Here is a 27,037-nt window from a genome sequence, read left to right on the forward strand (position 1 = left end):
GAAGGATATGGTCAACAAGACAAAACGCAGCCTACAGAATGGGAAAAGATCTTCACTAACCCCACATCAGACAGAGATCTGATCTCCAAAATATACAAAGAACTCAAGAAATTGGTCAACAACAACAACAAAAAAAATGGAGTACAGACCTAAACAGAGAACTCTCAACAGAAGAATATAAAATGGTTGAAAGACACTTAAGGAAATACTCAACATCCTTATCCATATCCTTATCCATCAGAGAAATGCAAATCAAAACACCCACATGGAAGCTCAAAACCATCTGTAACTCCAGTTCCAGGGAATCTGACATTCCATTCTAACCTCTTCAGGCACCATATTATATATGCATGCGGGTAAAACATTCATACACATAAAATAAATCCTTTAAAATGGCATTAAAACACATAAAGCCATAATTACCTCATAAACTGTTTTTAATAGAAATGTAAAACAAAATACACCCAGGTTCTGTGTTAGTTATTTTATCACTGCTGCAAAACAAACAACAGAACAACTAAAGGGAAAAGATTTCCTTCGGTCCACAGTTTCAGAGGATCAGCAGGCCATAGTGGGAAGACATGGTGGATCAGTGGCAGGATGGGGAGCACGGGTGAAAGCTGCTCACATTGCAGTGGACCAGGAAGCAGAGAGAGGGCATGAGAGAACCAGAGACTTCAAAGGCTGGTCCCTTGTGCCTGTGATGCCTCACCCCCAAAAGTTTCCTCAGCCTCCCAAAATAGTGTCACAAGTTGGGAACAGCATTCAAAATATGAGCCCACAGGGGTTTTAGTTTTGGGTGAGACCCATTGTTTTCTCTCTGCACTTGATTCTCAGACCCTGTGATTGTGCCATCAGATGGGTACAAACGTGCCGTGGAACCCGTAAGGCATCTGCACAGATACCTCCGCTCGCCCCAGTTCTGCCATGTTCTTGGCGTCCAAGACAAGGAGAAAGTTATTTTCACTCTGGAAAAAGAAATGGAACACTGAAAGTTGCCTCTTCATCTGAAAGCCCATCTCTACTGGCTAGGACCTTGCTAAGGGAGGGAGCACCTCTCGCTCATGCTCATACCTGTTCCTGACACCTATACCTCATCTAGCCACCCACTGTATTTGTCCAGTTGCCAGACTGGACAGAAACACCTATGCCTCACCTAGCCACCCACTAAATGTTTGCCCAGTTGCTGCACTGGACAGAAACACTGTGACTAAAGAAGTTCACACCCTAAAGTAAAGAAGCAAAGTTGTTTGTGCCAATTTTCTTCTCAAGACGGCTTTGAGACTAACAGTATTTTTGCTTGGCCCTTTCTAATCTTGCAAAATATGCGGAAATTCTTTTTCCCAAGTTAGAAACGTTTCCATTTTGTGTTACATAGGAGCTGTACAAAGGTCAGCATTAAAAGTCAGTCTGAGATTTGTGCTGACCTAATTACTGGAGAGTTAAGCACATGGAATAAACCCATAGCAGACATTACTAATTGATCACAGCACTTTTAAAAAAAAAAAAAAACTAAACCACTAAAGGGTTCAGAACTCCATACCCAGGTACCACTAATAACTGATCGAAACTGGTGCTTCAGGAGAACAATTTGTTATAAGATTGCCTGGACAAGTAGCATTATTGAGTTGCTAGCCAGAGCTTATAATACTGGAATCTTTTAGGTCAGTTTACTGAAACTAGAAACACAGATGTTGGTATGAGCATCAGGCCAGAAGCCAAATGCTTTAAACACTGGCTTTACCACTGTGAGACCAGATGCAGGTCGCTTGCAACAAAGTGATAAATTTCACATGAATAAAATGGTATCCCACGGTTTTTAATAATCATCATAATATATATGAAAGTACTTTGTCTATAAGAAATGCCTCTGAAGACATCATGTTGCTATGAGTTTGCAAATGGGACTTGAAGCCGTATTAAAGCATGGACTATGATTTTGAAAGTGGGGGAAATGTACACAGTAAAAGGGGAAGACGACAGGGAAGATGCCACAAGGCATCACAATAGACTATGGGCTGCACCACTCCACACCGCACTCCATGCCCTCCTGCTGTGTTGCTACGGTCAGTGACAGGCAAACAAACGTACCAGGCTGGGAGTGATCACCACAGAAAGAACAACCCCAGCATCCTCCTCATCAGCTCCTGGTGCTGGAACAAAAATGGGCTCTGAGGGATAAAAGCCATCTTCTCTCCAAACCTGCAAGTCCCACCAACACACAAAAAAGGCATCTGATGAAAGGTGAGGGGTGACTGGGGGGCGTTCTACAGCGTTTGTCACTCACAGCATAAGCTGGGCTGTCAACAGGATGCTCCAACAGCGACCACAAGCCTAGGCTTACTGAATTAAATGTAGGTAAGAGGAGCCTCTGCTGCCTCTAGATCACCATCTAATATGATTTCCCATCAACCTGAAATATAAGGGTCACTACAACCTTCACCCCATAAATCCTCCAGAAAATGACATCAATTTTGCCATATTTCCCAAGCTTTGGCTTTCCTTTAGATTTCTCACAGGAAACCAACCCCCTGCTTAAGTGATTCAGTATTCTCAAACCTAGGAAAACAGCCGAACTGTTTAATATTAAAGAATCCAAAGTAAACTGGGCAACAGAGGCAGATTAGCAGTAAGAACACTGGCCCTTCTTTCAGAGGACCCGGATTCAGTCCCCAGCACCCACACAACAGCTCACAATTTCCTGTAATCACAGCTCCAGGGGGTCAGATGTCCTCCAACCTCCACAGGCTCCTGCACACATGCAGTACATGTAATACACTCAGCTACAAACACATACACATAAAATAAACAGATATTAAAATTTTTAAGAAAACTAATAATCTAAGGAACTACTTTAAACAAAACAGAAATGATTCAAAGAGCAGAGCAGGTCTTTGAAAAAGTAAGAAAAGGGATATTCATTACCGTTAGTGTCTTGTTCACCACGTCAACCTTAATCAGAGAATCCCCCACCAAATGCCGAAAACCACAGCCATAGAAGAAATTATACTTTTTGCCATTAAATCGGCCATAGTTGATCTGAGGAAATTCAATCCCTCCTTCCTCTACGAGGTCCTCATGGTGTAGATTCTCAGGAGAGCACCAGATCTAAGAGAGATCCCCAAAGGGTTAAAAGTGACTGCTTAATTCTCTTTATTTTCTCTTAATTCTCTTTCACTTCTTTAGAGTAAGGGCACACTACTTTGTACGTTGCAACAGGATCTGAGAACTAACGTTCTACATCATGCTTCACATTGTTCCCCTTTCCATAGTGCACGTGCATGCAGAGAACACTGTCAGGCTGTGACTAAGATGTCAAATGACAACAGGATGCAAAGTGTTTCTGCATTCCGTGGGAAAACAGTGTCTCCAGAACGTGGGGAAGGCTGGATCAATCTCAAAAGCTCACACATTCCACAACCACTGGCAAGTTGCATATATCAGGCTCGGAGCAGAGAAGGCATGGTCAAACATGGTATCCATCCCACCCAGTTTCTGTGACTCTTGTCCAAACAAGTTTCCATGATCTCACCCAAGCTCAGACAAATGTTATCAAACCTGCTGGGTACCAGACATTTGGAGAACAGCCAAAGAATAAAGTGATGTCACTAAAATCCACATCCTTAGACTGACGTCCACGGGAAGCTTACCTCTCCATCGCCCTGTTTCACGGCACTGGCTGAAGAATAGGACAGTGGGCTGAGGTTCCTTCCCACAGGAGCATCCACACTGACATCTAAGGGCAAAACAAATCTTCTAGGGAAAGATTTTGCCATTGAACTATAGACCTGTTCAGAAGAGAGAAATAAACAGATGGGGAAATGCTATCCCTAGGCTAATAAACTAGAAACTTAAATTCAGCCATTACTAGAATTGTACAAATAATAATTCCAATTTATTCATTCAGCAAATACTTATTGAGTACTGCTATAGGTAAAGTATTGTTTCAAAACTGGGACTGCCACACTGAATTTCATGAAATTTGTATTCTAGTGGTGGACTAATAATTATAAAATTAAATATTTATTAATTAGCATCAAATAAATCAATTATTATATAGTCAAAGGTTCCAGGAACTAGACAGAAACAAGAGAAGGGCCCTTTTTCATGTTTGCTGGTTCAGAGAAGAGACAGCTTAGCAAGATAGGACTGCTTAAACCCTACACATTCTTGAGCAAAGTCAATTTAGAAAACTAACCCTTAGCTGGCTCCTAGAAACTGAGTTCTTAGGCTGCTGTGTGTGATAAGAGTATTTGAAGCCTTGAATGACACTGTGTAGTCAATAAATATAGTTAGTGATGATGATGTTATTTAAAAAGAACACTTGGGAGCTAAGGATGTGGCTCAAGGGTATAGTCCTTGCCTAGCAGGTACAAGACCCAGGATTTATTCTTCAGTTGGGAAAAAAAAAAAGACTAACATCTGAGTTCCCCTGAGTTTCTAGAACTTCAGGACCTGAGGTTAGTTATTCAGGACCTGTTGGCTAGATGCCTAAATGACTGATTCTCAGTAAAACCTTGAAAAACCAGGTTTGTGAACTTCCCAGGAAGGTAACAGGTCACACATGGTATCAGGACTAGTTCTTTATATGTGTCCTGTGCAGCTATACTACGAAGCCTGCTTCCTCCAGATCCTTCTTTTTGTACGCACTGTGTTGTTATGCTCAGTCTTGTGAGTCCTCCTCATGAACTGCTGATGCTATGGGCAGCCAAAGGAACTCCAAAATAGTCTGGATACTAAGACGGTGTTTAAGCAGAAGACACAAAGGAAAAATGCACAGTGTCTGTGACCATGAGCCTTAAGCATATTTTTCTCTTGAAATATTATAAGATGGAGAGCAAATTGTGCCATTTCCTTACCTACCTACCCCATGTCACCTCCATCCCACATAAAAATGATTTCACTGACTAAAATACATGTTGTTCTTTATTTGAATTTTTTGAAACCTCTAGATATTACCCTTAAACTTTACAAAGTTTAATTACAAAGAATTAATTACAATTAATTACAGAGAATTAGCCCTATAAAATTAACATTTTAACGAAGCAGTAGTGGCACACGCCTTTAACCCCAACACTTGGGAAGTAGATCAGGTGGATCTCTGAGTCTGGGACCAGCCTGATCTACAGAGTGAGTTCCAGCACAGCCAGGGCTACATAGAAAAATCCTGTCTCAATAAAATAAAATTTTAAATTAAAAATAAAATTCATCTTTTATCAACATTGCTTTCTTTTGTAAAACCTTAGCTAAACAAGAAGACAGTTAAGGTTGGGTCAGGTGATGTGAACCAACCACTCTTTTGAGAAGAACTAAAAGACGAAAAATTCAGATAAAAATTTTAAAAATAGGAGTTTGGAAGCAGTGATAAGCTAAAAAGGCCAGGAAGGACCATGAGATTTAGGAGGGAAAGGAAACCTGCAGATGGACCAGGTATCAGAGGCAACTCTTCCCCTCAGGACCTAATGAGATGTTCAACACTTTAATCATTTGAGAAATGTAAATAAGCAAAACCACAGATACCACTCCACACCTACTGACTTTTAATATAAAAAAACAACTTTGATGCAGGACAGTGGTTTTGTGGGTAAAAGCACTTGTCACACAGCATGGGTGCTTGAGTTTGAATTCCTGGAATTCATATAAAAGCCAGGTTAGATGTTTGCTTTATATCTACAATGACTCAGCTTCTACTGGGAAATGAGAGGCAGAGACAGGCAGATTCTCAGAAACTGGGGTCCTCTGCCTGAGCCCACAAACTAGCTGGGATTATAAACCGGAACCACAAGGCCCGGCTTCAACTTTTTTTTTTTCTTCTGAGACAACTGACCTGAAACTCACTATGTAGACAATCTGGCCTGGAACTTATAGAGACCTGACTGCCTCTACTTCCAAATACTGAAATTTACGGTATCTGCCACCATATGAACTTTATAAACACTTTTTAAAAGAAGGAACCAGTATTCTTCATCACATTAATAAAAAAGGGATAACATCCATATAGTACTCTCAATAGTGAGAAAAAATATGAACTGCTACATTTATCCATGACCAAAATTCTTAGTAATATAGAAGTAGAAAAGGGAACTTTCCTAATATAACAAAATACTTTTTAAAAATTCTAAGGCTAGATGCATTGCCACATGACTGTAATACCAGACAGAGGCAATAGGACCAGGGTTCAAGGCCAGTCTTGACTATACAGTGAGTCCAAGGCTAGCCTGCACTTCAGGAGACTCTGTCTCAAAAAAGGTATATATTGATAATTTATGTTTATATGCAATCTGTGCACAAATGTTTGTAACAATTTTTGTCATATTCACCAAAATTGTAAACTAGCAAGATATTCTTCAATAGGTGAATAGATGGTCAACTAGCATACACAAGACACTATTGCTCAATAATAAAATAAACATAAAACTATCAACACACAAAAAACATGGAGGAACCACAAATGCATACGACTAAAAAGAAAAGAAGGAAGGGAGAGAAAGAGGGAGGGAGGGAGGGAGGGAGGGAGGGAGGGAGGGAGGGAGGGAGGGGGGGGGGGGGGAAGGGAAAGAGGGAGGGAGGGAGGGAGGGAGGGAGGGAGGGAGGGAGGGAGGGAGGGAGGGAGGGAGGGAGGAAGAAAGAAGTGAGTCAGCCTAAACTGGGCAGGGTGCTGCACAGCTCTAATCCCATCATTCCAGAGGGTGAGGAAGGAAGGCGATGCATGCTCAAGGCTAGCCTGGACTACAGACATTTTTAAACAGACAGAACTATAGAGACCACAGATTATTTAACACAAAGGGTGAGCCCTAAGAACTGTGGAGTTTAGTTAGTAAGAACAGATCAGTACTGACTCATCGAATATAACAAATGTTTCACAACAATGGAAGATGTTAATAATATTGGGTTAGTGAAATGATGGTTCAAATCATAAAATGGAATCAGGCAATAATGGTACTCATCTTTAATCCCAGCACTCAGGAGGCAGAGGCAGGTGGATCTGAGTTGGCGGCCAGCCTGGTCTACACAGGGAGGTCCAGGACAGCCAGGGCTACACAGAGAAACCCTGTTCAAAACAACAACAACAACAAAAAGCAAAAACAATAACAAAGGGTAAAATGGTTTGCTGCCCAAGCCCTACAGCCTGGGTTTAATCCTAGAGCTCACAGTGAGAAAACCAATTCCTGACAGTTGTCTCTTACTTTCACTACCTTTACTGGTGCACTGTGTCACCCATGTGCTCGCTCTCTCTCTGTCTCTCTGTCTCCCTGTCTCTCTCTCTCTCTCTCTCTCTCTCTCTCTCTCTCTCTCACACACACACACACACACACACACATACACACACACACACACACACCATACAGATGCATACATACAATAACAATAAATAATCCAAAATTTACAATATTGATATTAGAGAAACTAGGAAAGAGGAATACATGGGGGAAACACTCCATGATTTCAGTTTTTTTTTCTTTAAACTTAAATCTGCTCTATAACAATCCATTAATTAATATAGAACAAGCAACTCCCTAAAAACAAAATATTAATGCATGGTATGGTGATACACGCCTTTAATCCCAGCACTCAGAAGACAGAGGAGTTCATATGTTTACCTGATTGAGCCCTTCCCCTGCTTTCCTGAGATTCTGTAGTTGGTAAACTTCCAGGCTTCTCCCATCATCCTGACAGCACAGATCAATCACAATACAGCCGTGGTCCTCAAAGGCATTGATTTGATGAAAGGTAACAAAAGGTTTGCTATAATACACTCCTGGGAGAGTCTGCAGGGCATGCAAACAATTTAGGAAGACACTCAGTTTTCTTTCCTTTCCCTTCCCTTCACCTCCTTTCTGTTCTCTTTCAGGAATAAATCTACAAAGCTCATAGGAGGATATCCACCCCCCACTTACATGCCATGGTCAGTAGGTACAAAGGAAGAAACATCAGCACACAAAGGCAAATGATTTAAGCATTGCTTGCTTAAGTCATCTCATTTCATGCTTATCAGTGAACTGAGGCTGTTTGACACAACCAATCCATCGTTGTGACTAATTTTAAAAGCCCTCCTGAAATGTGTGGTCTAATGTTTTACAGGATAAATAGATCCTGGACTCTAATTACATGATTAATGAAAAGTACTGTTCCTTTGGATGTTTATTATAAATTAAGTGACTAATTGAAAAATGCACTCATTATTCAAATAATTTTGTAATGAAATCAGGGAAAATTAAATTTAGGATGCTATCGTCTTAGAGATGAACAAAGGCAAGTACAATGGCGTTATTACTAATGGGGACATAAGAAGATACTCCATCAATATGCTGGACTTCAGTGGGGTTACGATACTGGCACACCAACAAGTCCCAGAAGCAGCTACTTAAGCTTCCAAGTGTCATTGCAGAAGTGACAGGAGTGTTACATTAACTGCACCCCTGCACTAACCCCTGAGAAAACCTGTGAGAAGCGCTCCCTGCACCCTTTCAGTGCAATCCTTTGGAGGGGTAAAAACATTTCCCATAGATTTCCAACGCACAACATCCACTGTGATGGCTAATTGGTGGCCAATCCAACCAGAAAAAGAAAGTAATACCCTTAATTAGAAATATCTTTAAAAAAATAATGTATGATGGTGAAAAGTCAGCCCTGCGGAGATCAACTTCAAGGGCAGATTTTCATTACAAGCATGCTCAAATACTCAGCCTGTCCAGTGTGTTTATCCACCACATGAAACCGTGTGTTATACTGGGGCTCCCAGCTTATCCCATCAGCAAAGGCCTTCCCCCGGATTTTAGAAGAGACCATTTTCCACAGCTTCATCTTTAGAGGCTGTTCAATGAAGATGATGAAGTTTTCTGTCATTCCTAAAAGGTTCCAGGAAACAATCGAATGTTACTTGGCAAGACAAGAATGACTGAGATGTGGCAGTGAGGGACCTGTCCGAATGACAGGGTATGCCACTGCTGACCTAAGTAAACACCATCCAAAAATACCTCCTTGTTTCCCGGATCAACTGGACATATTTCCTGTTTCTACATAGAAAAGAGAACTGTTAAGAAGACTTAGGTTAATGCCCTCAGTCGGGCTTTTTCTTTCTATTTTAAATTGTTCTGGTTAAGGAGAACAGAAAGCAGAACAATGGTAAAGTGCTGTCTATGTTCAGGGTACTTACTCCTTAGTCCTTTTCCTGTGTACACTAGATATAGAGATATTTTGGCTACCACAATTTACAATACATAAAGTAAATGTTCTGAATAAAGGCTGAAACATCTCAAAACTTAACAAAAACACTATTTTTAAAGGTTGAAACACACTCTTTACAAAATATAAGGTTCTCCCTACACACACATAAAATAGTCAAGACCTTTTTCATGTTTGACTATTTTTAAGATTTTGATATTGACTAAAATTATTAATTATCAATTTATGTTTCTAGTAACTACTTACATTAAGCAGATATGTATGTCTCTTCAAGCAATCTGCAGGCTAGCATAAGGAGTACATGACTAAACAGAATAACTTAACTGGTATTAATGCAATCTTGATCTCATTATCGCAATGCTCTGATAAATTATCAGATGGTACTTGTCAAAAATAATCTTTCTGATACAGCAACATTAACTCAGAGCCCAGTGCAACTAGCCTCCTCCATAGACTCACCAAAGCTGTGGTAGTAGGAAGGCTTCATGGTCTCCGCGGAAGCAATAGAACACAGCACTTGTGCTCCATGAATCGTCTCCCCAGGCTCTGTCTTCCCCGGCGGAACCCGAATAATATTATAGCAAGAACCTGGACCACAAAAGTTTCTCCCTTTACCATTTTATATACATTCTAGAATGAAAGATAACCTGTGTCCTTGAGAGGGTTTGGCATTTAATAAGCATGCTAGAAATAGCTACTGATGGATTAACTAATAGCACACATTTATGTAGCTACTCAGTGAATGAATAAATACTTAGGTGATACTGAACTATCTGCCCGGTATTATAATTTGCAGTGTAGGACATGATGAACTTGCATAACACAGAATTTCACAATCTCCATTGTTCTAAAGGAACAAAATAACCAACACATTTTTCTTGATTCATTTATTCTGCAGCCATTTACTGGTCACCAATCAAATTGCAAACACTGTCCTAAGAATTCTAAACACTATATTTCAAACTCTTGTATGCAGCAGTACGCAGAAGAGATAAAATCTATTCATCTCTAAAACTCAAATTTTAATAAAACGTACGAGCAAAAACGCAATGCATCCGATGGTGATATGAATTGCAATGTAAAAACAGCTAGGAATGGGGCTGCAGCGATTGTGAACGGGTGGGCATTCCTGTTTGCTATTCTAAATATGGTAGTCTGGGAAGGCTTCCGTAAGCTGATGCCATTCAAGTAAAGGCCTGGAGCAGGTGAGTAATAGGTACACATTACTGCAGATGTCCAGGGTGGATAGAGATAGCTAGGTTTTGAGAAACCACTTCATATATAGGAAGCATCATGTTTTAAACAGTGACAAAAGGGATAGACAAGAATAGTGATAAATTAATATGAAGAACATAGTTTTAGGTATTAAAAACTAACTGGGTTGATAAAATATTCTAAGAAATTCTGCTAATTTCTAAAGAGGACCTTAAAAATATCTGAAAAGGCTAAAACTTGGCTATGATTTGCCCATTTATTCCTTAGTCCCTTTCCTACAACTTTTAACTCTTAAAAGTAAATAATCGCAGGCCTTTTAAAAATTACAATCAGAATTATTATGTATCTAAATGTATCCCAGGTATTCAGGCTCCCTGCAACTACATATACATTAAGTTCCAGTTCAAAACCATCTCACTGAACCAGATAATCAAATGAGAAAACAGATGCAGGTTTGGTATTACTTGGGACTAGAATATAAAAGGCATCCCAGGGCTTGCAATTGGATTATCCAGTTCACTGAATTTAAACAGTTACTGAACTACAGGGCACTGAAGGCATCTTGAAGGCATTATGCAAGACAGGTATCTAACACGATGAGCAATGTGAAAGAGAGATGCCCTGCCCAGCACCTTGATTCTGATTCTGACAGTCTCCAGAAGTTTCTATAAACAGGAAGTTGAGGCAGAGTAACAAGCATGGGCAGTCATGATTGGTGCCTGAGTTTCTCAGTGAGATCCAGAGACTATTTGCATCAAGATGCCCTGGGATCCATAGTAAAGGTGCAGATTCTTGGTCTCTTTTCAGTTCTGCTGAACCAGAATCCCTAAAGATGGATGGAGCCCATGCTCTATCCTGATAGCAAGCATTCTAGATGACTCTTGGATGCATTAGGTTGAGACTGGTGATCTGGTTGCTATTTTAAGATATATAACTAAGAATGATATCTTCCAAATAACAAATAAGTTTAAAAATAAACTACTTAGTTAACAAAGTTAATAAGAAGTGGATTTTTTGTGATGGATGGAACAAAACAAACAAAAATATATCCATGTCAGCTTTAATATCCATAAAACCCAGTGGTCTTGTTAGGATAACGTTCCCAATTTAGCAGGTTTAGGTGATGTAGAGACTAACTAAATTCTGGTCTTTGAGGGAAAGACCCAGGTAACTGTATGGTTCCCTAGTGGATCCAATGTATAGCTAGATTTGAAACGGTCACCAAAGGCTGGCAAGAATTCAGTAAATAAAAGCACTTGCCGCCAAGTCTGATGACCTGAGTTCCATCCCCAGGTCACAGCCGGTAAGAGGCAAGAATTGACTCCCACAGGTCGTCCTCTAGTCTCCACGTGTTATACACTCATTAGAAGGAGATCTACTGTTTCCTATAGCAGTTTCAAAGAATCAATATATGAGAACAAAGAAAACAGGCTGCATGGAAGAATATTCGGGACATCCTTTCTGTACCTAAGCCAATAAAACTAAAACTTCGTCCATCTTCATATGGACTCCTATGTGTAGATGTAGACCTACAGAGCAGCAATCCACAAAGCCTCCAATTCACCAAAGGTATACCACAACCATAACACAGGTTATATTAACTATAGACAATAGTTGGGTAGATAGTCACAAATATCTAATACTCTCAACTAACACACTCTTGTTCAGAGAACATGTTCTCAAAAACAGGAACACCAACTTGCCATCCCTGAGAGAGTGGGTGTATAATTTTAAAGTTCTTAAGCAAGCGGAGGGAGAAATGGTGACTGGGTGGAGGCTGGATGTTAAATAATATCAATATAGCCTTCTGGACTCAGTGACTAATAAAACGGGATGACTCATAGCAAGCCTTTGTGTTTAGAGTCAGGCCTGGTTTCAGGTCTGGCTTTAGAAACATGGAAACCGGCTCAAGAAAATGACTTAAACATCCTCAGAGTTCACTGGCCTCATCTGTAAAATGGAGGTAATAACAGGGTTGTACACTTCAAGATTTGGTGTATATAGATTAAAGAAAAAAGCACAAAGAAATATGCTTATCCCTAGCCCATCTTAGGCACTCAATAAACATTAGCTGTAATTATTAGGTATTAGAATATTCTGGAACAGATTGGTAGCAGGTTTGGAAGTAGACAGACGATTAGCATATGGTGTACAGAGTTGTGAATGCCTTGACCTTGACTTTCTTTGTTAATTATGCTTTGTGATAGACGTACACCCTCCCTACATCCCTTTTCTACAGCATTTTACATTTCTTGCTTTTACAATATAGTATGTCTTTAAAGTTTATATTCAAGAGAGATGTACCTTTGATGCTTATAACACCCAAAATCATAATGGAACATAAAGATGTAAGTTACACTGAAAAAGACATATAGGAAATCAGCTGCTAAGCATAGATACAAAAGGACCACAGAACACATGCTTAAAGAAAATCATATGTTTTAACCTCAGTAATGCCTCTTTGGAATCTTTCAAGTGATATTTCCTGTTTATATTTTAAGCATAATGGAGCTCTGGGGAATAGTTTACTTTTAATTATATCTAAAAATACTTCCATCTTCACTTTACCTCTTGGCCCATAGGTGTTCCCCATATTGTATGCTGTTCCATCTGAGTCATAATGAGGGTGTGCAGTCGCTCCATTCACAGCAATAAACTTGCTCCAGTCCACCTGCAGGTTTAAGACCATTTAAAGAATTGTAAGTGATTCACAATAGATCTTTATTAACATAAATTACCATAGAAGCATGTCGCCTATGTTGAAAGTATGATGTGAGAAACCTCTGAGAAATCAAAACTTTATTTTTCCTGCTTAAAAAAAAAAACAAATGGAAAACAAAACAATAAAAAACAGCAGCAGCACAGCCGCCAACAAAAACATCTGTACAGATTTATCTAATATCACGGCAAAGTTCAAAATAAGCATAACAAATATAATCAAAAATAAAATTAAAATTTTAGTCTGAGGTGGTGGAACACACCTATAATCCCAACACTTGGGAGACTGAGACAGGAGGATCACAAGTTCAAAGTCACCTTAAGGTGCATGGTGAGTTCTTGGCCAACCTGAGCTCCAGAGCAAGACATGGTATCAACAACCAAGTTGTCCTGAAATGTAATAATTAATGTGCCAAGGCAATATGGGTCAATACACCCTCTAGCCTGATAGTTACTGGGTCTAGGAAGAACATGAGCCTGTCAGGGCTATTTCCTTATACCCTGGCCTTGTGATGTTAAAACTAAGGTAGGAGTTTGGGATTCTCTTTAAGGAAAACCAACCCTGCAAGCATTAAAATCCTGCCAGAGGGTGATGGCAGCCTAAATTAATGAATGTTAATGTTTTGTTTCTGTGGGGATGAGCCTCTAATTTCTTGCTTAGCTATCTAGATTCTATAAGGTACTCTGAATAAATAGAAAATTGGGATCTATTTTACTCATCTGGGCCTATACATTACCTTTTCTGTCCTTTCCAGAGTTTCAATGTCCACTTTATTCATAAAATTGGTCTCAGTGCTCAAGTAGTAATCACCCTTGTACTGCACGAAGTTGACATTGGTGTTGTCAGTCATGACTGAAATCAGGTAGCAGACATTAACCACATGCTCTGAGGAAGAAATCTTCAACGCCCTCTCTCTTTCACACACACACACACACACACACACACACACACACACACACACACACAAATACACACTCACACACACTCATACACTCACAATGTATTTTTCAAGAACTGGAGAGATGTCTCAAAATTTAAGAGGACTTGAATTCTCTTCCTAGCACCCACATAGGCAGCTCACAACCATCTGTAACTCCAGTTCCAGGACATTCAACAACTTCTTCTGGCCTCCACGGACACCCACAATCACAGACACATGCATATAAATAATAATGTACTTTTAAAATGTATATTTTCAAGATTTCTATGTGTACAGATACTAATTTAAATGATGATCACTGTCGTTTTAAGGGCTCCTTACCAGGTGGCTCAAACCTGGACATGAAACGCTCAAAGATATTCTTGCATGGGTCAGGAAGAGCCAGTGTGCCAAATTCCGAGACCACAATTCTATCTCCAGCACTGTTGGCCTTGTATGCATCACTCTGTAGAAACTTGCTCCTGTATGTCACAATGCCCTTCTCCATTCTGAACTGGTGAAGCAAAGCCATTCCATCAAACCAATGATTGTATCTGCAAATGGGAGGTGACAATAGAAACTAACTTAGGAATAAGGGAAGCATGGGGTCGAAATGATATTTCTCTCATCCAAATATAAAAATAAGCAAGAACATGGATCCCTAGAACCAACCAAAAACTCAGAAATCTGAAATTAAGGAATGACAGTGTGCTGAATTCCTTGGGCTACAACAGGAAAGAGCAATTTATATTCTCCTGGCCCTGATCCTATGATTCTTAACCCCTGTCAAAAAGCTCACTTTCCACTGGGCTGAAGGAAAAACCTACAGGTGAATCCTAAAATAATTCTGTGCATGCCAGGTGGTAGCAGTGCATATCTTTAATCCCAGCACTCAGGAGCAGAGGCAGGCAGATCTCTGTGAGTTCAAGGCCAGCCTGGTCTACAAGAGCTAGTTCCAGGACAGACTCCAAAGCTACAGGGAAACCCTGTATTGAAATACCAAAGAAAAAATAATAATAATTTTGCTCTTTTCCCTATGACTAGAAGGAGAGAGAAAACCTCACATTTTCCAAATCAGAACAAGTTCCTAAAAAGAAACATTCATCCTCACATCTTAAATGCATTCAATTTTCTGTTTATTATAGTTTTTTCAATTTTATTTTTTGCATAATTATTTTGACCTTATAATTACACTAGAAATTACCTATTAAAGAGATGGAGCAGGTTTATTTAGCAAGATGGTGCAGAGGGTAAAGGTGCTTGCTACCAAGCCTGATGACCTGATTTCAATCCCAGCACCCAGAGGATAGAAGGAGAGAACAGACTCCTGAATGCTGTCCTCTGACCTCCACATATATGCAATGGCACATGTAAAAAATAAAAATTAAAACATGGAACATCAAAAACCTGTAAGCAGAAAAAAATGTAGCCCTGTTTTGAAAAAATTTTATCACAGCCAGTGTAATGATATGAATCTGTTATCTCAACACTGGAGAGATAGATACAGGGACTAGAAGTTTGAAGTCACCCTGAGCTAAAACCCTGTCTCAATAAACAAACAAACAAACAAACAAACAAACAAAAGAGCTATTATGTGATCTTTCCTTTCCTGTGTTTGACAGAGTAAATGCTTGATGTCATCAGTATGGGCAAGGAAAGCTAACATCATTGTCTGAAAAGACAATGGTTCCTGAAATCAGGGCTGGTCTTTGTTCTCTCAGGCTCAGATCAACATTACTCACAAGAGCAAAAAGACAGAAGCAAAAAAAATGTATTTACTTGTTGTAGGAGGCCACTTGTTTGTTCTGGGTTGCTCAGTCCCGAAATAACCACACAGAAACCATATTATTTGCAATACTGTTTGGCCAATAGCTTAAGTGTGTTTCTGGCTAGCTGTTATATCCTAAACTAACCCATCTCCATTAATCTGTGTATTGATTGCTACGTGGCTGTGGTTTACTGGCAAAATTTTGGCATGTCTGTCTCTGGTGGCAGCTCCATGGCTTCTCCCTGACTCTGCTTCCTTTTCCCCAGCATTCAGTTTAGTTTTCCCCACCTAGCTCTGTTCTACCCTATCAGGCCAAGCTAGTTTCTTTATTAACCAATGATAGTCACAGCATACTAGGGGAATTCCACATCATCTATTGATGACTGAAAATAAACTGATTGTAGAGGTTCACGCATGTTACCCCCAAATATGCCACTTTGACACACTATTCTGAGTTTGGAACACTTTAAGATCAGCAGCTGCAGACAAGCACTATGGCTTTCTGTTTTCTTTCCAAAAGCAGAAAATAAAACTCCTTCATGAAAGATGTCCTCCCTGTATCAGAAGGAAGATACACATCCTTGTACCTGGAGACACAAAGTTGAAGCAAAGGTAAAACAAACAGTATAAGCTGATTAAAGGAGCATTCCCTTTGACAGTGACTTTCCCACAACTAGCTGCCCCAGCTCCAACCCTTGTCACATTCTCACAATTTACTACTCAGGGGCTCTCTCATCTCTCTCTCTCTCTCTCTCTCTCTCTCTCTCTCTCTCTCTCTCTCTCTCCCTNTCCTTCCCTCCCTACCTCCCTCTCTCTCCCCCTTTCTCCTTTCTCTCTCCTCTCTCTCTCCTCCTCCTCCTCCTCCTCTTCTTCCTTCTTCTTCTTCTTCTTCTTCTTCTTCTTCTTCTTCTTCCTTCTTCCTTCTTCCTTCTTCCTTCTTCCTTCTTCCTTCTTCCTTCTTCCTTCTTCCTTCTTCCTTCTTCCTTCTTCCTCTCTCTCTCTCTCTCTCTCTCTCTCTCTCTCTCTCTCTCTCTCTCTCTCTCTCTCTCCTTGTTTGTAACAGGGTCTGACTATATAACCCAGGCAGGCCTTGAACTTGCAGATGAAGCTAACTTCAAACTTGTGATCTCCCTGCCCCAGCTTCCCAAGTACTAGAACATAGACCTGCACCATGCTCAATAGCTCTTCATTTTCTTACAGGGGTTCCCAAGTACATACAAACACTAGCAAACAGAGGTTATATGACTCCCTCCCCATTATTAACCCTCTCAATTGCTGATTTAATTCCTGGGACTAGTGAAGACCAAAAGAAGATGAGGAAAAATTTTTCCTCCTCTGAAATACATACCATATTATTATCTAGCACTAAAAAGGAAGAAAACCCTATCATATGTCACAGCATAGATGAAGCTTGAGGATCATTAAGTTAAAGAAAATAGACTAGTCATAAAAGTACGGACACTATATAATCTATTTATATACAACCTTAGAAGTGGGCAAAGGGGCTGGAGAGTTGGCTCAGTAGGTAAAAAAAGCACAGTCACATAACATGCAATTACACACACTAAACAAATGTACCTTAAAATTAAAAGCAAAGTATTGAGGTTTATAAAAACACGGATAAAGTTGGTTAATGGAGGACAGAAAAAATGACAAATTGCTGCTTAACTTGTTAGTTCCAATTTTGCAAGATAAGAAAATTCTGAAAATGTTTCACAGTGTGAATATACATGACACTAGTGAACTGTACAAATGGTTAAAATGTAAATTTTAAATTCTGTGTGTTTTACTACTGTTTTTAATGTAGATAAAAAGAAGAAAAATGTCCCTTTATTTTCCATAATTTCAGATGCCGTCTTTATCAGATGCTCAGTTTGGTAAGTTGTGGGTCTGTTTTTTTTGGCTTCCTATTCTGTCATCTACTCCTTGTTCATGAACAATGTCATAATATTTCAATTGTAGAGAATTTACAGTACTCTAGATGTCTTGTACAAAATTAGCAATTTTCATTTTCAATGTGTTCTTGATAATTCTTACATATTTATTTTTCCATATGACCTTTGATATTAATTAGTATAATTTCTGATAAATAGCTTGTTGGAATTTTTATTAATATCATAATGTATTTATAAATAACAGGAAATGCACCTTTAAAATACTGTCACTCTGCTCAAGAACAAGAGGTGGCGTTTCCATTTGTCCAAATGTGCTGTCCATTTCTAAGCACAAAACACCAAGAGCCAAGTCCCTTTCCTAAGTATTTAGTCCACTGCTACCATGAGTGATGTTTTTTCCACCAGCATGGGTCTATAGCCTGTTGCCTTGCATTTTACTGTTTTGTGTAGCGTTATTATTTATTTTGGTTTTATGATTTACTAACCTACCATTTGAAAGGAGCGGGTTTACTTCTTCTCTTAGGCTTTGGTCCCTAAATCAATACCTTTAATCTAACTGTGTTACTTACATATGGTTTGATGCTGAGTTTCACATAGCAGTGGAAACACTGAGCATCTTTCCTGGGTATGGGGGTAAAAAAACACTTGCAGGGCTAAACACAGAGAAACACTGTCAAAAAAAAAAAAACCACTTGTAGCAGTTCCCAATTTAGCTATTTTTACATAAAAATACAGGCATGAAGAAAGAGAGAAGGTATATTCACGTTATGGAATCGTGTTAAGAAACTATCTGTTAAGTCTGATTTTCCTGGAACATTTTATGAGACATGAATAATGAATTTCAACAAAAAATCTTCTCAGCACCTATGAAGATAATTTTATAACTATTTTTCTTGGGTAAATTTCCTATTGATGAGCCAACCTTGCTTTCTTAGGCTTCATTCCACCTGGTCTTTGTGAATTTTATTTGTAATGTGATGTTAGGTTCTGTTAATAAATAATTTATTAATGTCAAATTACTAAATATATATATGTATATGTGTGTGTGTGTGTATAATTTTTTGAAACAGGGTTTCTCTGTAGTTTTGGAGCGTGTCCAGGAACTAGGTCTTGTAGACCAGGCTGGCCTTGAACTAGCAGAGATCCACCTGCCTCTGCCTCCTGAGTGCTGGGCTTAAAGGCGTGAACCACCACCACCTGGACCCTTTTTGCCTTTTAAAAACAAAAAGAAAGAAAGAAAATGTATTTTATAGTATATTTAGCTGCTTAAAAGTCAATCTGCTTAAAATTTCTATCTCTATCCATTCTAGTAATTCATATTTCCTAGAAAGTTATTCAAGATTTTCAAATGCATTTGCACTGAGACCCACAAAATCTCTTAGGAGTTGTTTTTTTTTCCTGTTTGAATGATTACTTCTTTGTTCTCTCTTGTTCATGTCTATTTGTGCTTTCCCACTTCTTTTACACTCTGTTATTTATTGGTTTGCGTACTTTGATTTTTCTCCACTTTCAATCTCTACCTCAGCCTCCATCCTCCTCTCCACCCACCAGCAACCTGACCTCTAAAGTACCTCCCTGAAGGCCTCTTGTGCAGTGGGGTGGGGCACTCCACTGCATTTCATGCATACTATCCACTGACTACAAAGCTCAGCACATTATAATGCCTGCAAGTATGAAATATACATCCTGAAATTATCCTGGGAATGTCTCAGTCTCTGGGTCCTTGGCCTCTTTTCAAAAACAGATGGAGAGGAATGATGGACTGTGACAGCCAGGCACATGCTCTGGTATAGCTGACAGAAAAGCAGAATGGTAGTTGGCAGAGCAAGGGAAGAAAGGAAGAAATTCTTTGGTTGAACGCTCATTTCTGTAAACTAAAATGAGTTCTGTGGATGATGTAATGATAGTGGCACGACAGGATGAACGAACTCAGTGCTACTGAACTGCACCTTTGTAAGTAGTTAAGATAGTAAGCTTATGTTTTACATATCTATTGCTCAATTTTTAAAAGGTAATAAGCTCTGAAATAACAAGCCACTAAAGATAATGATCATCTCTACTTTATAACAACATAAATCCATTATAGTGTGAATTTTTAAGTGTGTATGTATGTCTATAAATAAATACATATGCCAGAGAATGTGTGTGGAGGTCAAAAGACAACTTGCTCTCTCCTTTAACGTGTGGGCTGGCCTTGACACATCATGCTTGTTAGCATATACCTTTACTCACTGAGCTAACTTGCTGGTATGATAGCATAAATTTTTTAAAAAGCAGAACAAGAGAAATTTCTAATGGTGATTGCAATGCTTTTCTTATTGATTTTTGATTGATTTTTTTGTTTTATGTATATTAGTGTTTTGTTTGCATGTATATGTGTATACCACATGCATGCCTGGTGCTCAATGAGGTCAGAAGAGGGCTTCAGATGTCCTGGAACTGAAGTTACAATGGTTGTATGTTACCATATGGTTCTGGGACTCAAACACAGGTCCTCTGCAAATGCAACTCAAAATCACTGAGACATCTCTCCAGGTCCCCAGATGACTGCCATTTTTTAAAAGGTAAGTCTATGAAAACAGTAGAGAAGGCTGTCAGGGAGTAACATAAAATTGTTAAAGAAGATGTGTCAGGGAATACATGCTCATCCCTACCTCCACCCAAGGAACTTTGCTGTAGTTCAAATTTTTCATACAAAAATTTTTCAACATTTAAAAATGTTACAAAGCAGATTACTTCCTAGCCATAGACACATCTGCCTATTATTTCATATCCCTCAGACACACAAAGAATGATATCCTAAAGACTTACTGGGATTTTACCCAATGTATCTACCTATTGAGTGCTAGCTAGAAAGATTTGAGATATTGGGAACATTTAGATAAATTAGGAAGCATTCTGCTTTCATGGATCTTACATCCTAGCCAAGGAACACTGCTAACATACACAAACAAAAACAAACAAGGTGGGAGAGATGGCTCAGTGGTTAATAATAGTTCTTGTTGCTCTTACAGAGGACATGGATTCAGTTTCTGGCACCCACAAGGTGACTCACAATCACCCATAACTCCAGTTTCTGGGGATCTAATACCCTCTTCTGATCTCTGCAGGCACCAGGCATTTATATGATACATATACTTACAAAGTAGGCAAAACACTCATTCAAATAAAATAAATGATAAATAAGTCATTTTTAAAAACAAACCAAGAACTGGGCAGTGGTGGCAAGTGTCTTTAATCCCAGCACTTGGGAGGCAGAGACAGGTGGATCTCTGTGAGTTCAAGGCCAGCCTGGTCTATAGAGTGAGTTCCAGGATGGGTTACAGAGAAACCCTGTCTCAAAACAAAATAAAACAAAAACCTAAAACCTAAAAACAAACAAACAAAAACAACAGAATAAAAACAAGCCAATAGAGTAAATGGACACTCACAATGAAAGTGCTACATATAAACTGGTAATACAGTCAGTCTTGGTGTTCTTAAAATGGAAGTCACAGGGGGCATTAAAGGAAGTGAGATTTGAGTTGACATCAGAAAGACAAAAATCAGGACTAAGAGATGAAGGAAGACATGTAAGAGAGCATCAATGCCAATATATTAAGCAAAAATATGTGGAACTGAAAGAGGCCATTATGTCTGGGAAGTTCAGAGTGGCAGAGAAAGAGGCAGGAGGTATAGGCCATGCCCTTCCTTCAGGCCTTGGGGTTTCTCAGAGATCCTTGCATTGCTCTCTTGTGAACTTCAAATTCACAATTCATGCTGCACATGAGGGAGCAAAATGATTTAAAAACAAACAAACAAACTTTTTTTTTTCTTTTATAGGCAACAATTTCCTCTCTAGTGAAAGACTAGAACTGCAGCAACCATCACAGAGAAGAAATTGCTGAATTCATGTTCCATAGAACCAAACTACACCATGAAGCCCACATTGTTCTCCAAAATCTAGGCTTACTTATCCTTTCCAAACTCAAACTTCCCAGGTCCAACCCGAAGGAGACTGCCATTGAGCCACTCAGGAATGTGTCCTCGGACTTGAGCGGAGATGGTGTCCAGTGTCTCCTCCACCGTGGTCATCAGTGGAGCAATGCACAACAGACTCTTTTGTTGTCTCGACATAGTGTTTGGTGAGTATTTCCCACGTGCTTCTTCGAAACTGTGAAAGAGGAGCGAAAAGCACACACATGTGCACACATGCACACGTGCACACACACGTATTGTTACAGGATCTCTTGTTAACATGTTTATTCCACTACAGACACAAGCACACACACATACACACACACACACATTGTTACAGGACCTCCTGCTAACATAAAACCCCTCCAGGCAATTCTATGGAATGAGAGCTTGAGGGAAATGTGAACCTAAACCAGTCTCCAAATTCTTCTCGCCTTTCCTTTTCCTTTTTTTTTTCTTTTTAATATTCTTAATTGAATCTTTGGGAATTTCACATCATGCACCCTAATTCTAGTCTCCTTGCAGTCTCCCCATATCCTCCCCTCACCCCTACAGTGTCTCCCAAAAGAAATTTTTTAAAAAATCAAACCAAAACATGAAGTGTTAACATAATACCTTAATTACTACTATTGTCATTTCTCATAGTTGAACAATTCTTTTCCTTTTCTAGATTAACTCCCCATGTTATTAACCCCAGATGTACTAATGGCAATTTAATTGTTAGAGAGAAAATGGTGGCCATTCAATATTACCATAGTTATATTGATAATGGTACCTTAGGTAAGTCAGAATGTAATCCCAAAGATTTCACTTTGGTTTCTTAAGTATTTATCAATATTTGGATTTAATTTCTTCTATTTTAATTATACATACATATATATAAAGAAAACAAGAATATTTGGCTGTTGAGGTGGCACAGTACTATAATACCAGCACTTAAAAAGTGAAGAGGGAAGAGCATATAAGGCCATCTGGACTACCAAGTAAGATACTTCTCAGAAGGGTGGGTGGAGAGCAGGGGGAAGTGGGAGGACCAGAAGGCAGGTCAATCAGCAAGTTGCTTACTGTGCAATCATGGGACTTGAGTTCCTATACTCAGATAAAGAGTGGCAATAACATTGAGTGCAGCAGCAAGCCTTGTTACCCTAGCACTGGTACACTGAAGAGTCTATGGTTTGCTGGCCAGCCGGTTCAGCCCAGTTAGTTATCAGCTACAGGGTCAGAGAGAGATAGCATCTCACAAAATAAAGGTGGAAAGAAACTGAGGAAGACAGCTGCTATCAACCTCCAGCCTCTCTACCTGTAGACACACATGCAAACACACACATAACAGAAAAAGTAAAGAAAATTCTACCTGTTTGTAGGGTCCATGGGTCTACCCCTCCTCCCAGGGTTCATCTTGAGGAGAGTTTCTGGCCAGACATCTTGTTGCAGTTTCCAGCTAAACAACCTGTCTGTTCCTGTGCTTCCTCTGCCCCCCTGGTGGTTAGCTGTTGTAGGAGGAGCAGGCCGAGAACCACTGCCCAGCTAGCTTAACCCCCGAAATACCCACACAGAAATTGTATTGATTTAATTATTGCCTGGCCCATTATATCTAGCCTCTTCTTGACCAACTCTCACATCCTGATCTAACCCATTTCTACCAATCTCTGTAACACCGCGTGACTGTGACTTACCAGCAAGATTCTAACCTATGTCTGTCTCAGGCAGGAGATTCAAGGCGTGTGCCACTCTGCCCTTCTTCACAGCATTTTGTTCTGTCTACTCCACCTATCTAAGTTCTGTCCTATCAAAAGGCCAAGGCAGTTTCTTTATTCAACCAATGAAAGCAACACATAGACAGAAGAACCTCCTAAATCAGTTAGCTACATAGGGCAATTGTTTACTCCACCTTGGGTGTGGTAATTCCCCACCTGCCTGGGGGGAACTTCCATTGTGCAACAGCTAGGTATATAAGGTTTTTTCCTAAACTTGAATAAATGGCACTCGTCTTATCTCCTCTTGAATGACCCAGGTCTAGTGTGTGTGTTGTTTTAATCTCCAAGCCTTTGCCCGGCTTACGAACTGTGAACCATACCTAGAGTGATGCAGGAATTACACCTGTTGTTCAAGGTCTAACTTAAATGTTCCTTCCTTTAAAGAGAGTAAGTAGTCTAGAGTGTCTAGGTTCAACTCTTATTTCATTTCCAAAGTAAGTTTTTTAATCTCTCTGTGCTTTTTCTTCTAAGATAGAGAAATAAAAATTCTTATCATGCCTCATATACTAAGTGATCATGCAAGTTTACTGGAAACTTTAGAATACATACATAGCCCCAAAATGCTTGGTATTATTTATTTAAAGTCTAATGATCAATACAATAAGATGCACTATGGATTTTCTTTCTTTGAAACATGTTAGTTTTTCTACAAAGAGCTAGACATTGCAGAAATACTGAAAAGCCTCCAACCCCAACAAGAGGAACTCTTTATCCAAGGGGTCAGATGAGTCACTCTGGTATCACGCCTCCCTGTTACTCTCTGGTACAAGAGCTCAAATCCAAATTCCTGAACTCCACTCTACTCTATACATAATAATACATAGTATCTGTTATAAAGCAAGTAGCTATATGAAAACATGGGAATGATGGTGTGTAGAGGTATTAAGAAAATGCTTTGGGCCAGGCAGTGGTGGCACACACTTTTAATCCCAGCACTAGGGAGGCAGAGACAGACCGGAGCTCAAGGCCAGCCTGGTCTACAAGAGCTAGTTCCAGGACAGGCCCCAAAGCTACAGAGAAACCCTGTCTTGAAAAAAAACAAAACAACAAAAAAAAAGCTTTGGGGAAAAAAATCTTGTTTTTCTTACTCTATTTTTGTAAACAGTGGTGAATCTATTTTATTCTCCTCTTAGATTAAAATTTCCTGGTAAAAAGCAGATTAACTATTTCGCATAGAGTTAAACTGAACAGCCCAATTAGGTACACATGAATTCTAAGTATTTCACATTTTATGTGTATGCCTGGTGCCCTCAGAGGTCAGAAGTAGGTACTGGATTCCCCAAATCTGGAGTGAAGGATGGTTTGCACCACCATGTGTATGTTGGGAATCAAACACAGATCATCTTGAACGGTAACCAGTGCTCTGAACCACTAAGCCATCTCTCTTGCCCCTTCATTTTAGATTATATTTAGATATCTGTATGCTCTGGACTCTATGTTATTGGCAATCTTGCCCTCTTCAAGCCTCTTGTAATATTTGATATGGTAGATATTTGATATGCTACCATCTCCATATACCTGCTTCTGTTCTTGGCTTGGGAGACAAGCTATTCTGACATTTAATTACTGTTTTAATTTTTGCTGTCCTCTAACTATGCTGCTTTTTGTCAGCTTCCTTATTCTTTAGTTGACAACCTCAGGCAAACATCTTAACCCCATCGAACCTCAAGATTTCCCATGATAAAATAAGGATTAAGAGAGGTTAATGATTCCTGCCTCTATCTATCATCATAATTAAATATAATACTTTACAAATGTTAATCTCCTTTCCCTCTTACCACCACATAAATGTCCAGGTACAACCTTGGACCTTTACTCTTTAATCTCAGCATTCCTCCTTAGGAATCTCATCTTGGCTCTTAAATACTCCAGTTATGTCTTAGACATGACTCTCAACACTTGACCTTCTCTTCTGAATCAGTTCTTTCACCTCACTTTAGTCTCTCTGTGGGCACTGAACTCATCTTGTTCTCTGCCCTTACAACATAGTTCTTCTGACCACAGCGGCACAGGACCAGGAGGGGAAATTTGAAAAAGACTTCCATGGCTTAAGTATAAATTTCCCAGACTCAAAATTCTGCATGGGTAACTACTCTCACCAGTCTCTCCTCCCTGAGACTACACATTTTTTCCTAACCTAAGTGCTTCTTCCCTGGCTCTGTGCCTCAACTTCTCTTTCCTCTGAGTGTCACTTCCTCAACCTCCCAGTTGGAGGAGAAGCTGGAAAGAGAAACTCGGTGAGGAATGAAGCTGCTTCCACACACCAGAGCTTCCTACTTCATAAGCTACTTGAGCCCCTGGGCCATCTTAAGAGTTGGAGACCTCAGGCCAATTGCCTCCAGCTCTAAATAGCTCCTCAGGACTCCAGATTCTAATTTATCTGTAGAATAAATGAGATGAGCCAGGAAGATGGTTTTACACCAGTGTACTGATCTGACAAATGCAGAGATGCACTACTCCTAACGCAAGTTTCCTACACACAAATCTGGCCGTATCATTTACCCCTCACTAACTTACAGCCTTGTATAGTCTCACCCCAACCTTGTATAGTTCACTCCACCTAAATGAACTATACCCTAATCTCTTCTCATGAATAATCTACTCTCTACTCCCAGGATCTTCCCATCTCCTTTATATGAAATTGTCATGTGCAATTTAACCTTCAAGTTCTAGTTTCTCAGTCACCTGCTTCCTAAGCACCACATCCCCCTTTCCTCACTGCAGCTGTTGGTAGTGTCCCTGTGCTCCTTATCTGGCTGTCTTGTGTGATAAAGATAAGTACACTTTACAGCCTCTCCGAGAAGTACTCCTAGAATACAAAGTCTAGCTTACCTCCCCTCGCCCTAACACCTAACACACTGCCTTACACACACTGCAAGCACTAAGTGACTTTATAATTTACACACACTGCAAGCACGGTAACTTTATAATTTACCGTGTATATTGGTGCAACTTCTGGCAGTTCTATATCAACCAATTACTGAAAATAAATTCTTGAAATACCAGTTACAAAGAAAGTTACAAAAGAAAAGCCACAGGGTTTGAAACCAGTTTGGAAAATGCAAATACAAAAACCAAACATTTACATCAGAATATAAAGCAGTGGTTTTCAGTTTGGAAAAGTCAGAATAGAGAAAACCCCTTCTGATGAGGCATCCAAGAAAAATCTCTAGACCTAATTCTGCCCTAGTCTGTTGCATTAACTGAGTAAACACAATGACTGTTTCCTTCACAATGAGTAAACCAATCCTGTCAGCCTTCTTTCACTTCTCCCTCTGTGGAGTTGCTGCTTGCATCACACAGAGGGAAAAACTTTAGAAGGCTGCCGTAATCTTCAGGACGGAGTCCCAGCAGTCCACCTGAAAACTGGTAAGAAGGGGACCAGGAAGGAAGGGATTGGGGGAGTCCCCTACCTGGGAGCTGGTGCACTGCCACCGAAAGAACGCCCACTGCAGTGGCAGGAAGGCTGCTGAGGAAACGGAGAAAGATTTGAGAAAACTTTCAGTTCAGGGGCAGCAGGCAGGTCTTAAGATTTCCAAATCCAAAGGCACTGGCCTTATTAAGTAAAAATGAGCCTGGGTTGTCTCTGCCCCTGTGACAAAATGGGACTGGGGGGAGGGA

The 27,037-nt window shown here is 39.7% G+C and overlaps 2 protein-coding genes across 4 annotated transcripts in view; one reads left to right on the forward strand and one right to left on the reverse strand.

The window, feature by feature from the left end:
• Positions 1–419: 419 nt before the first annotated feature.
• On the reverse strand, positions 420–26,953 carry Bco2 (beta-carotene oxygenase 2). 2 transcript variants are annotated; one of them, XM_050156228.1, is made up of 12 exons: positions 23,014–23,130; positions 21,655–21,855; positions 14,382–14,593; positions 13,857–13,972; positions 12,970–13,072; positions 9,646–9,774; positions 8,689–8,849; positions 7,602–7,769; positions 3,651–3,788; positions 2,926–3,108; positions 2,092–2,202; positions 420–968 (listed from the first exon to the last, which is right to left on the reverse strand). In XM_050156228.1, exons 1-12 carry the CDS (start codon positions 23,055–23,057, stop codon positions 855–857), a joined length of 1,680 nt encoding a protein of 559 aa, XP_050012185.1. In that variant the 5' UTR covers positions 23,058–23,130; the 3' UTR covers positions 420–854. The 2 variants fall into 2 exon arrangements, with proteins under 2 accessions (XP_050012185.1, XP_050012186.1); XM_050156229.1 differs by lacking the exons at positions 21,655–21,855; positions 23,014–23,130 and adding an exon at positions 26,830–26,953.
• The window catches only part of Il18 (interleukin 18), a 67,643-nt gene continuing 67,271 nt past the window's right edge, over positions 26,666–27,037 (forward strand). The window contains exon 1 of one of the 2 annotated variants that reach the window (XM_050156237.1): positions 26,666–26,785. The gene's annotated coding sequence lies outside the window, so the exon portion shown is untranslated. The remainder of the gene's footprint in view (positions 26,786–27,037) is intronic. The other variant, XM_050156236.1, reaches the window with a different exon arrangement.

This window comes from Alexandromys fortis, unplaced genomic scaffold, assembly GCF_014885135.2.
Source record: "Alexandromys fortis isolate MF-2015 unplaced genomic scaffold, M_Fortis_MF-2015_v1.1 scaffold_89, whole genome shotgun sequence".
Lineage (NCBI taxonomy): Eukaryota > Metazoa > Chordata > Mammalia > Rodentia > Cricetidae > Alexandromys > Alexandromys fortis.

What these genes read in the sequence shown, in the direction of transcription:
- Bco2 (XM_050156228.1), bottom strand. Translation starts at nt 23,057, where the DNA reads ATGAACCCTGGGAGGAGGGGTAGACCCATGGACCCTACAAACAG. An exon ending in GTCCAGGTTTGAGCCACCTG is followed by an intron (nt 13,973 to 14,381) that starts GTAAGGAGCCCT and finishes ACCTGATTTCAG; the next exon opens with TCATGACTGACAACACCAAT. An exon ending in TGGATAAACACACTGGACAG is followed by an intron (nt 7,770 to 8,688) that starts GCTGAGTATTTG and finishes CATGCCCTGCAG; the next exon opens with ACTCTCCCAGGAGTGTATTA.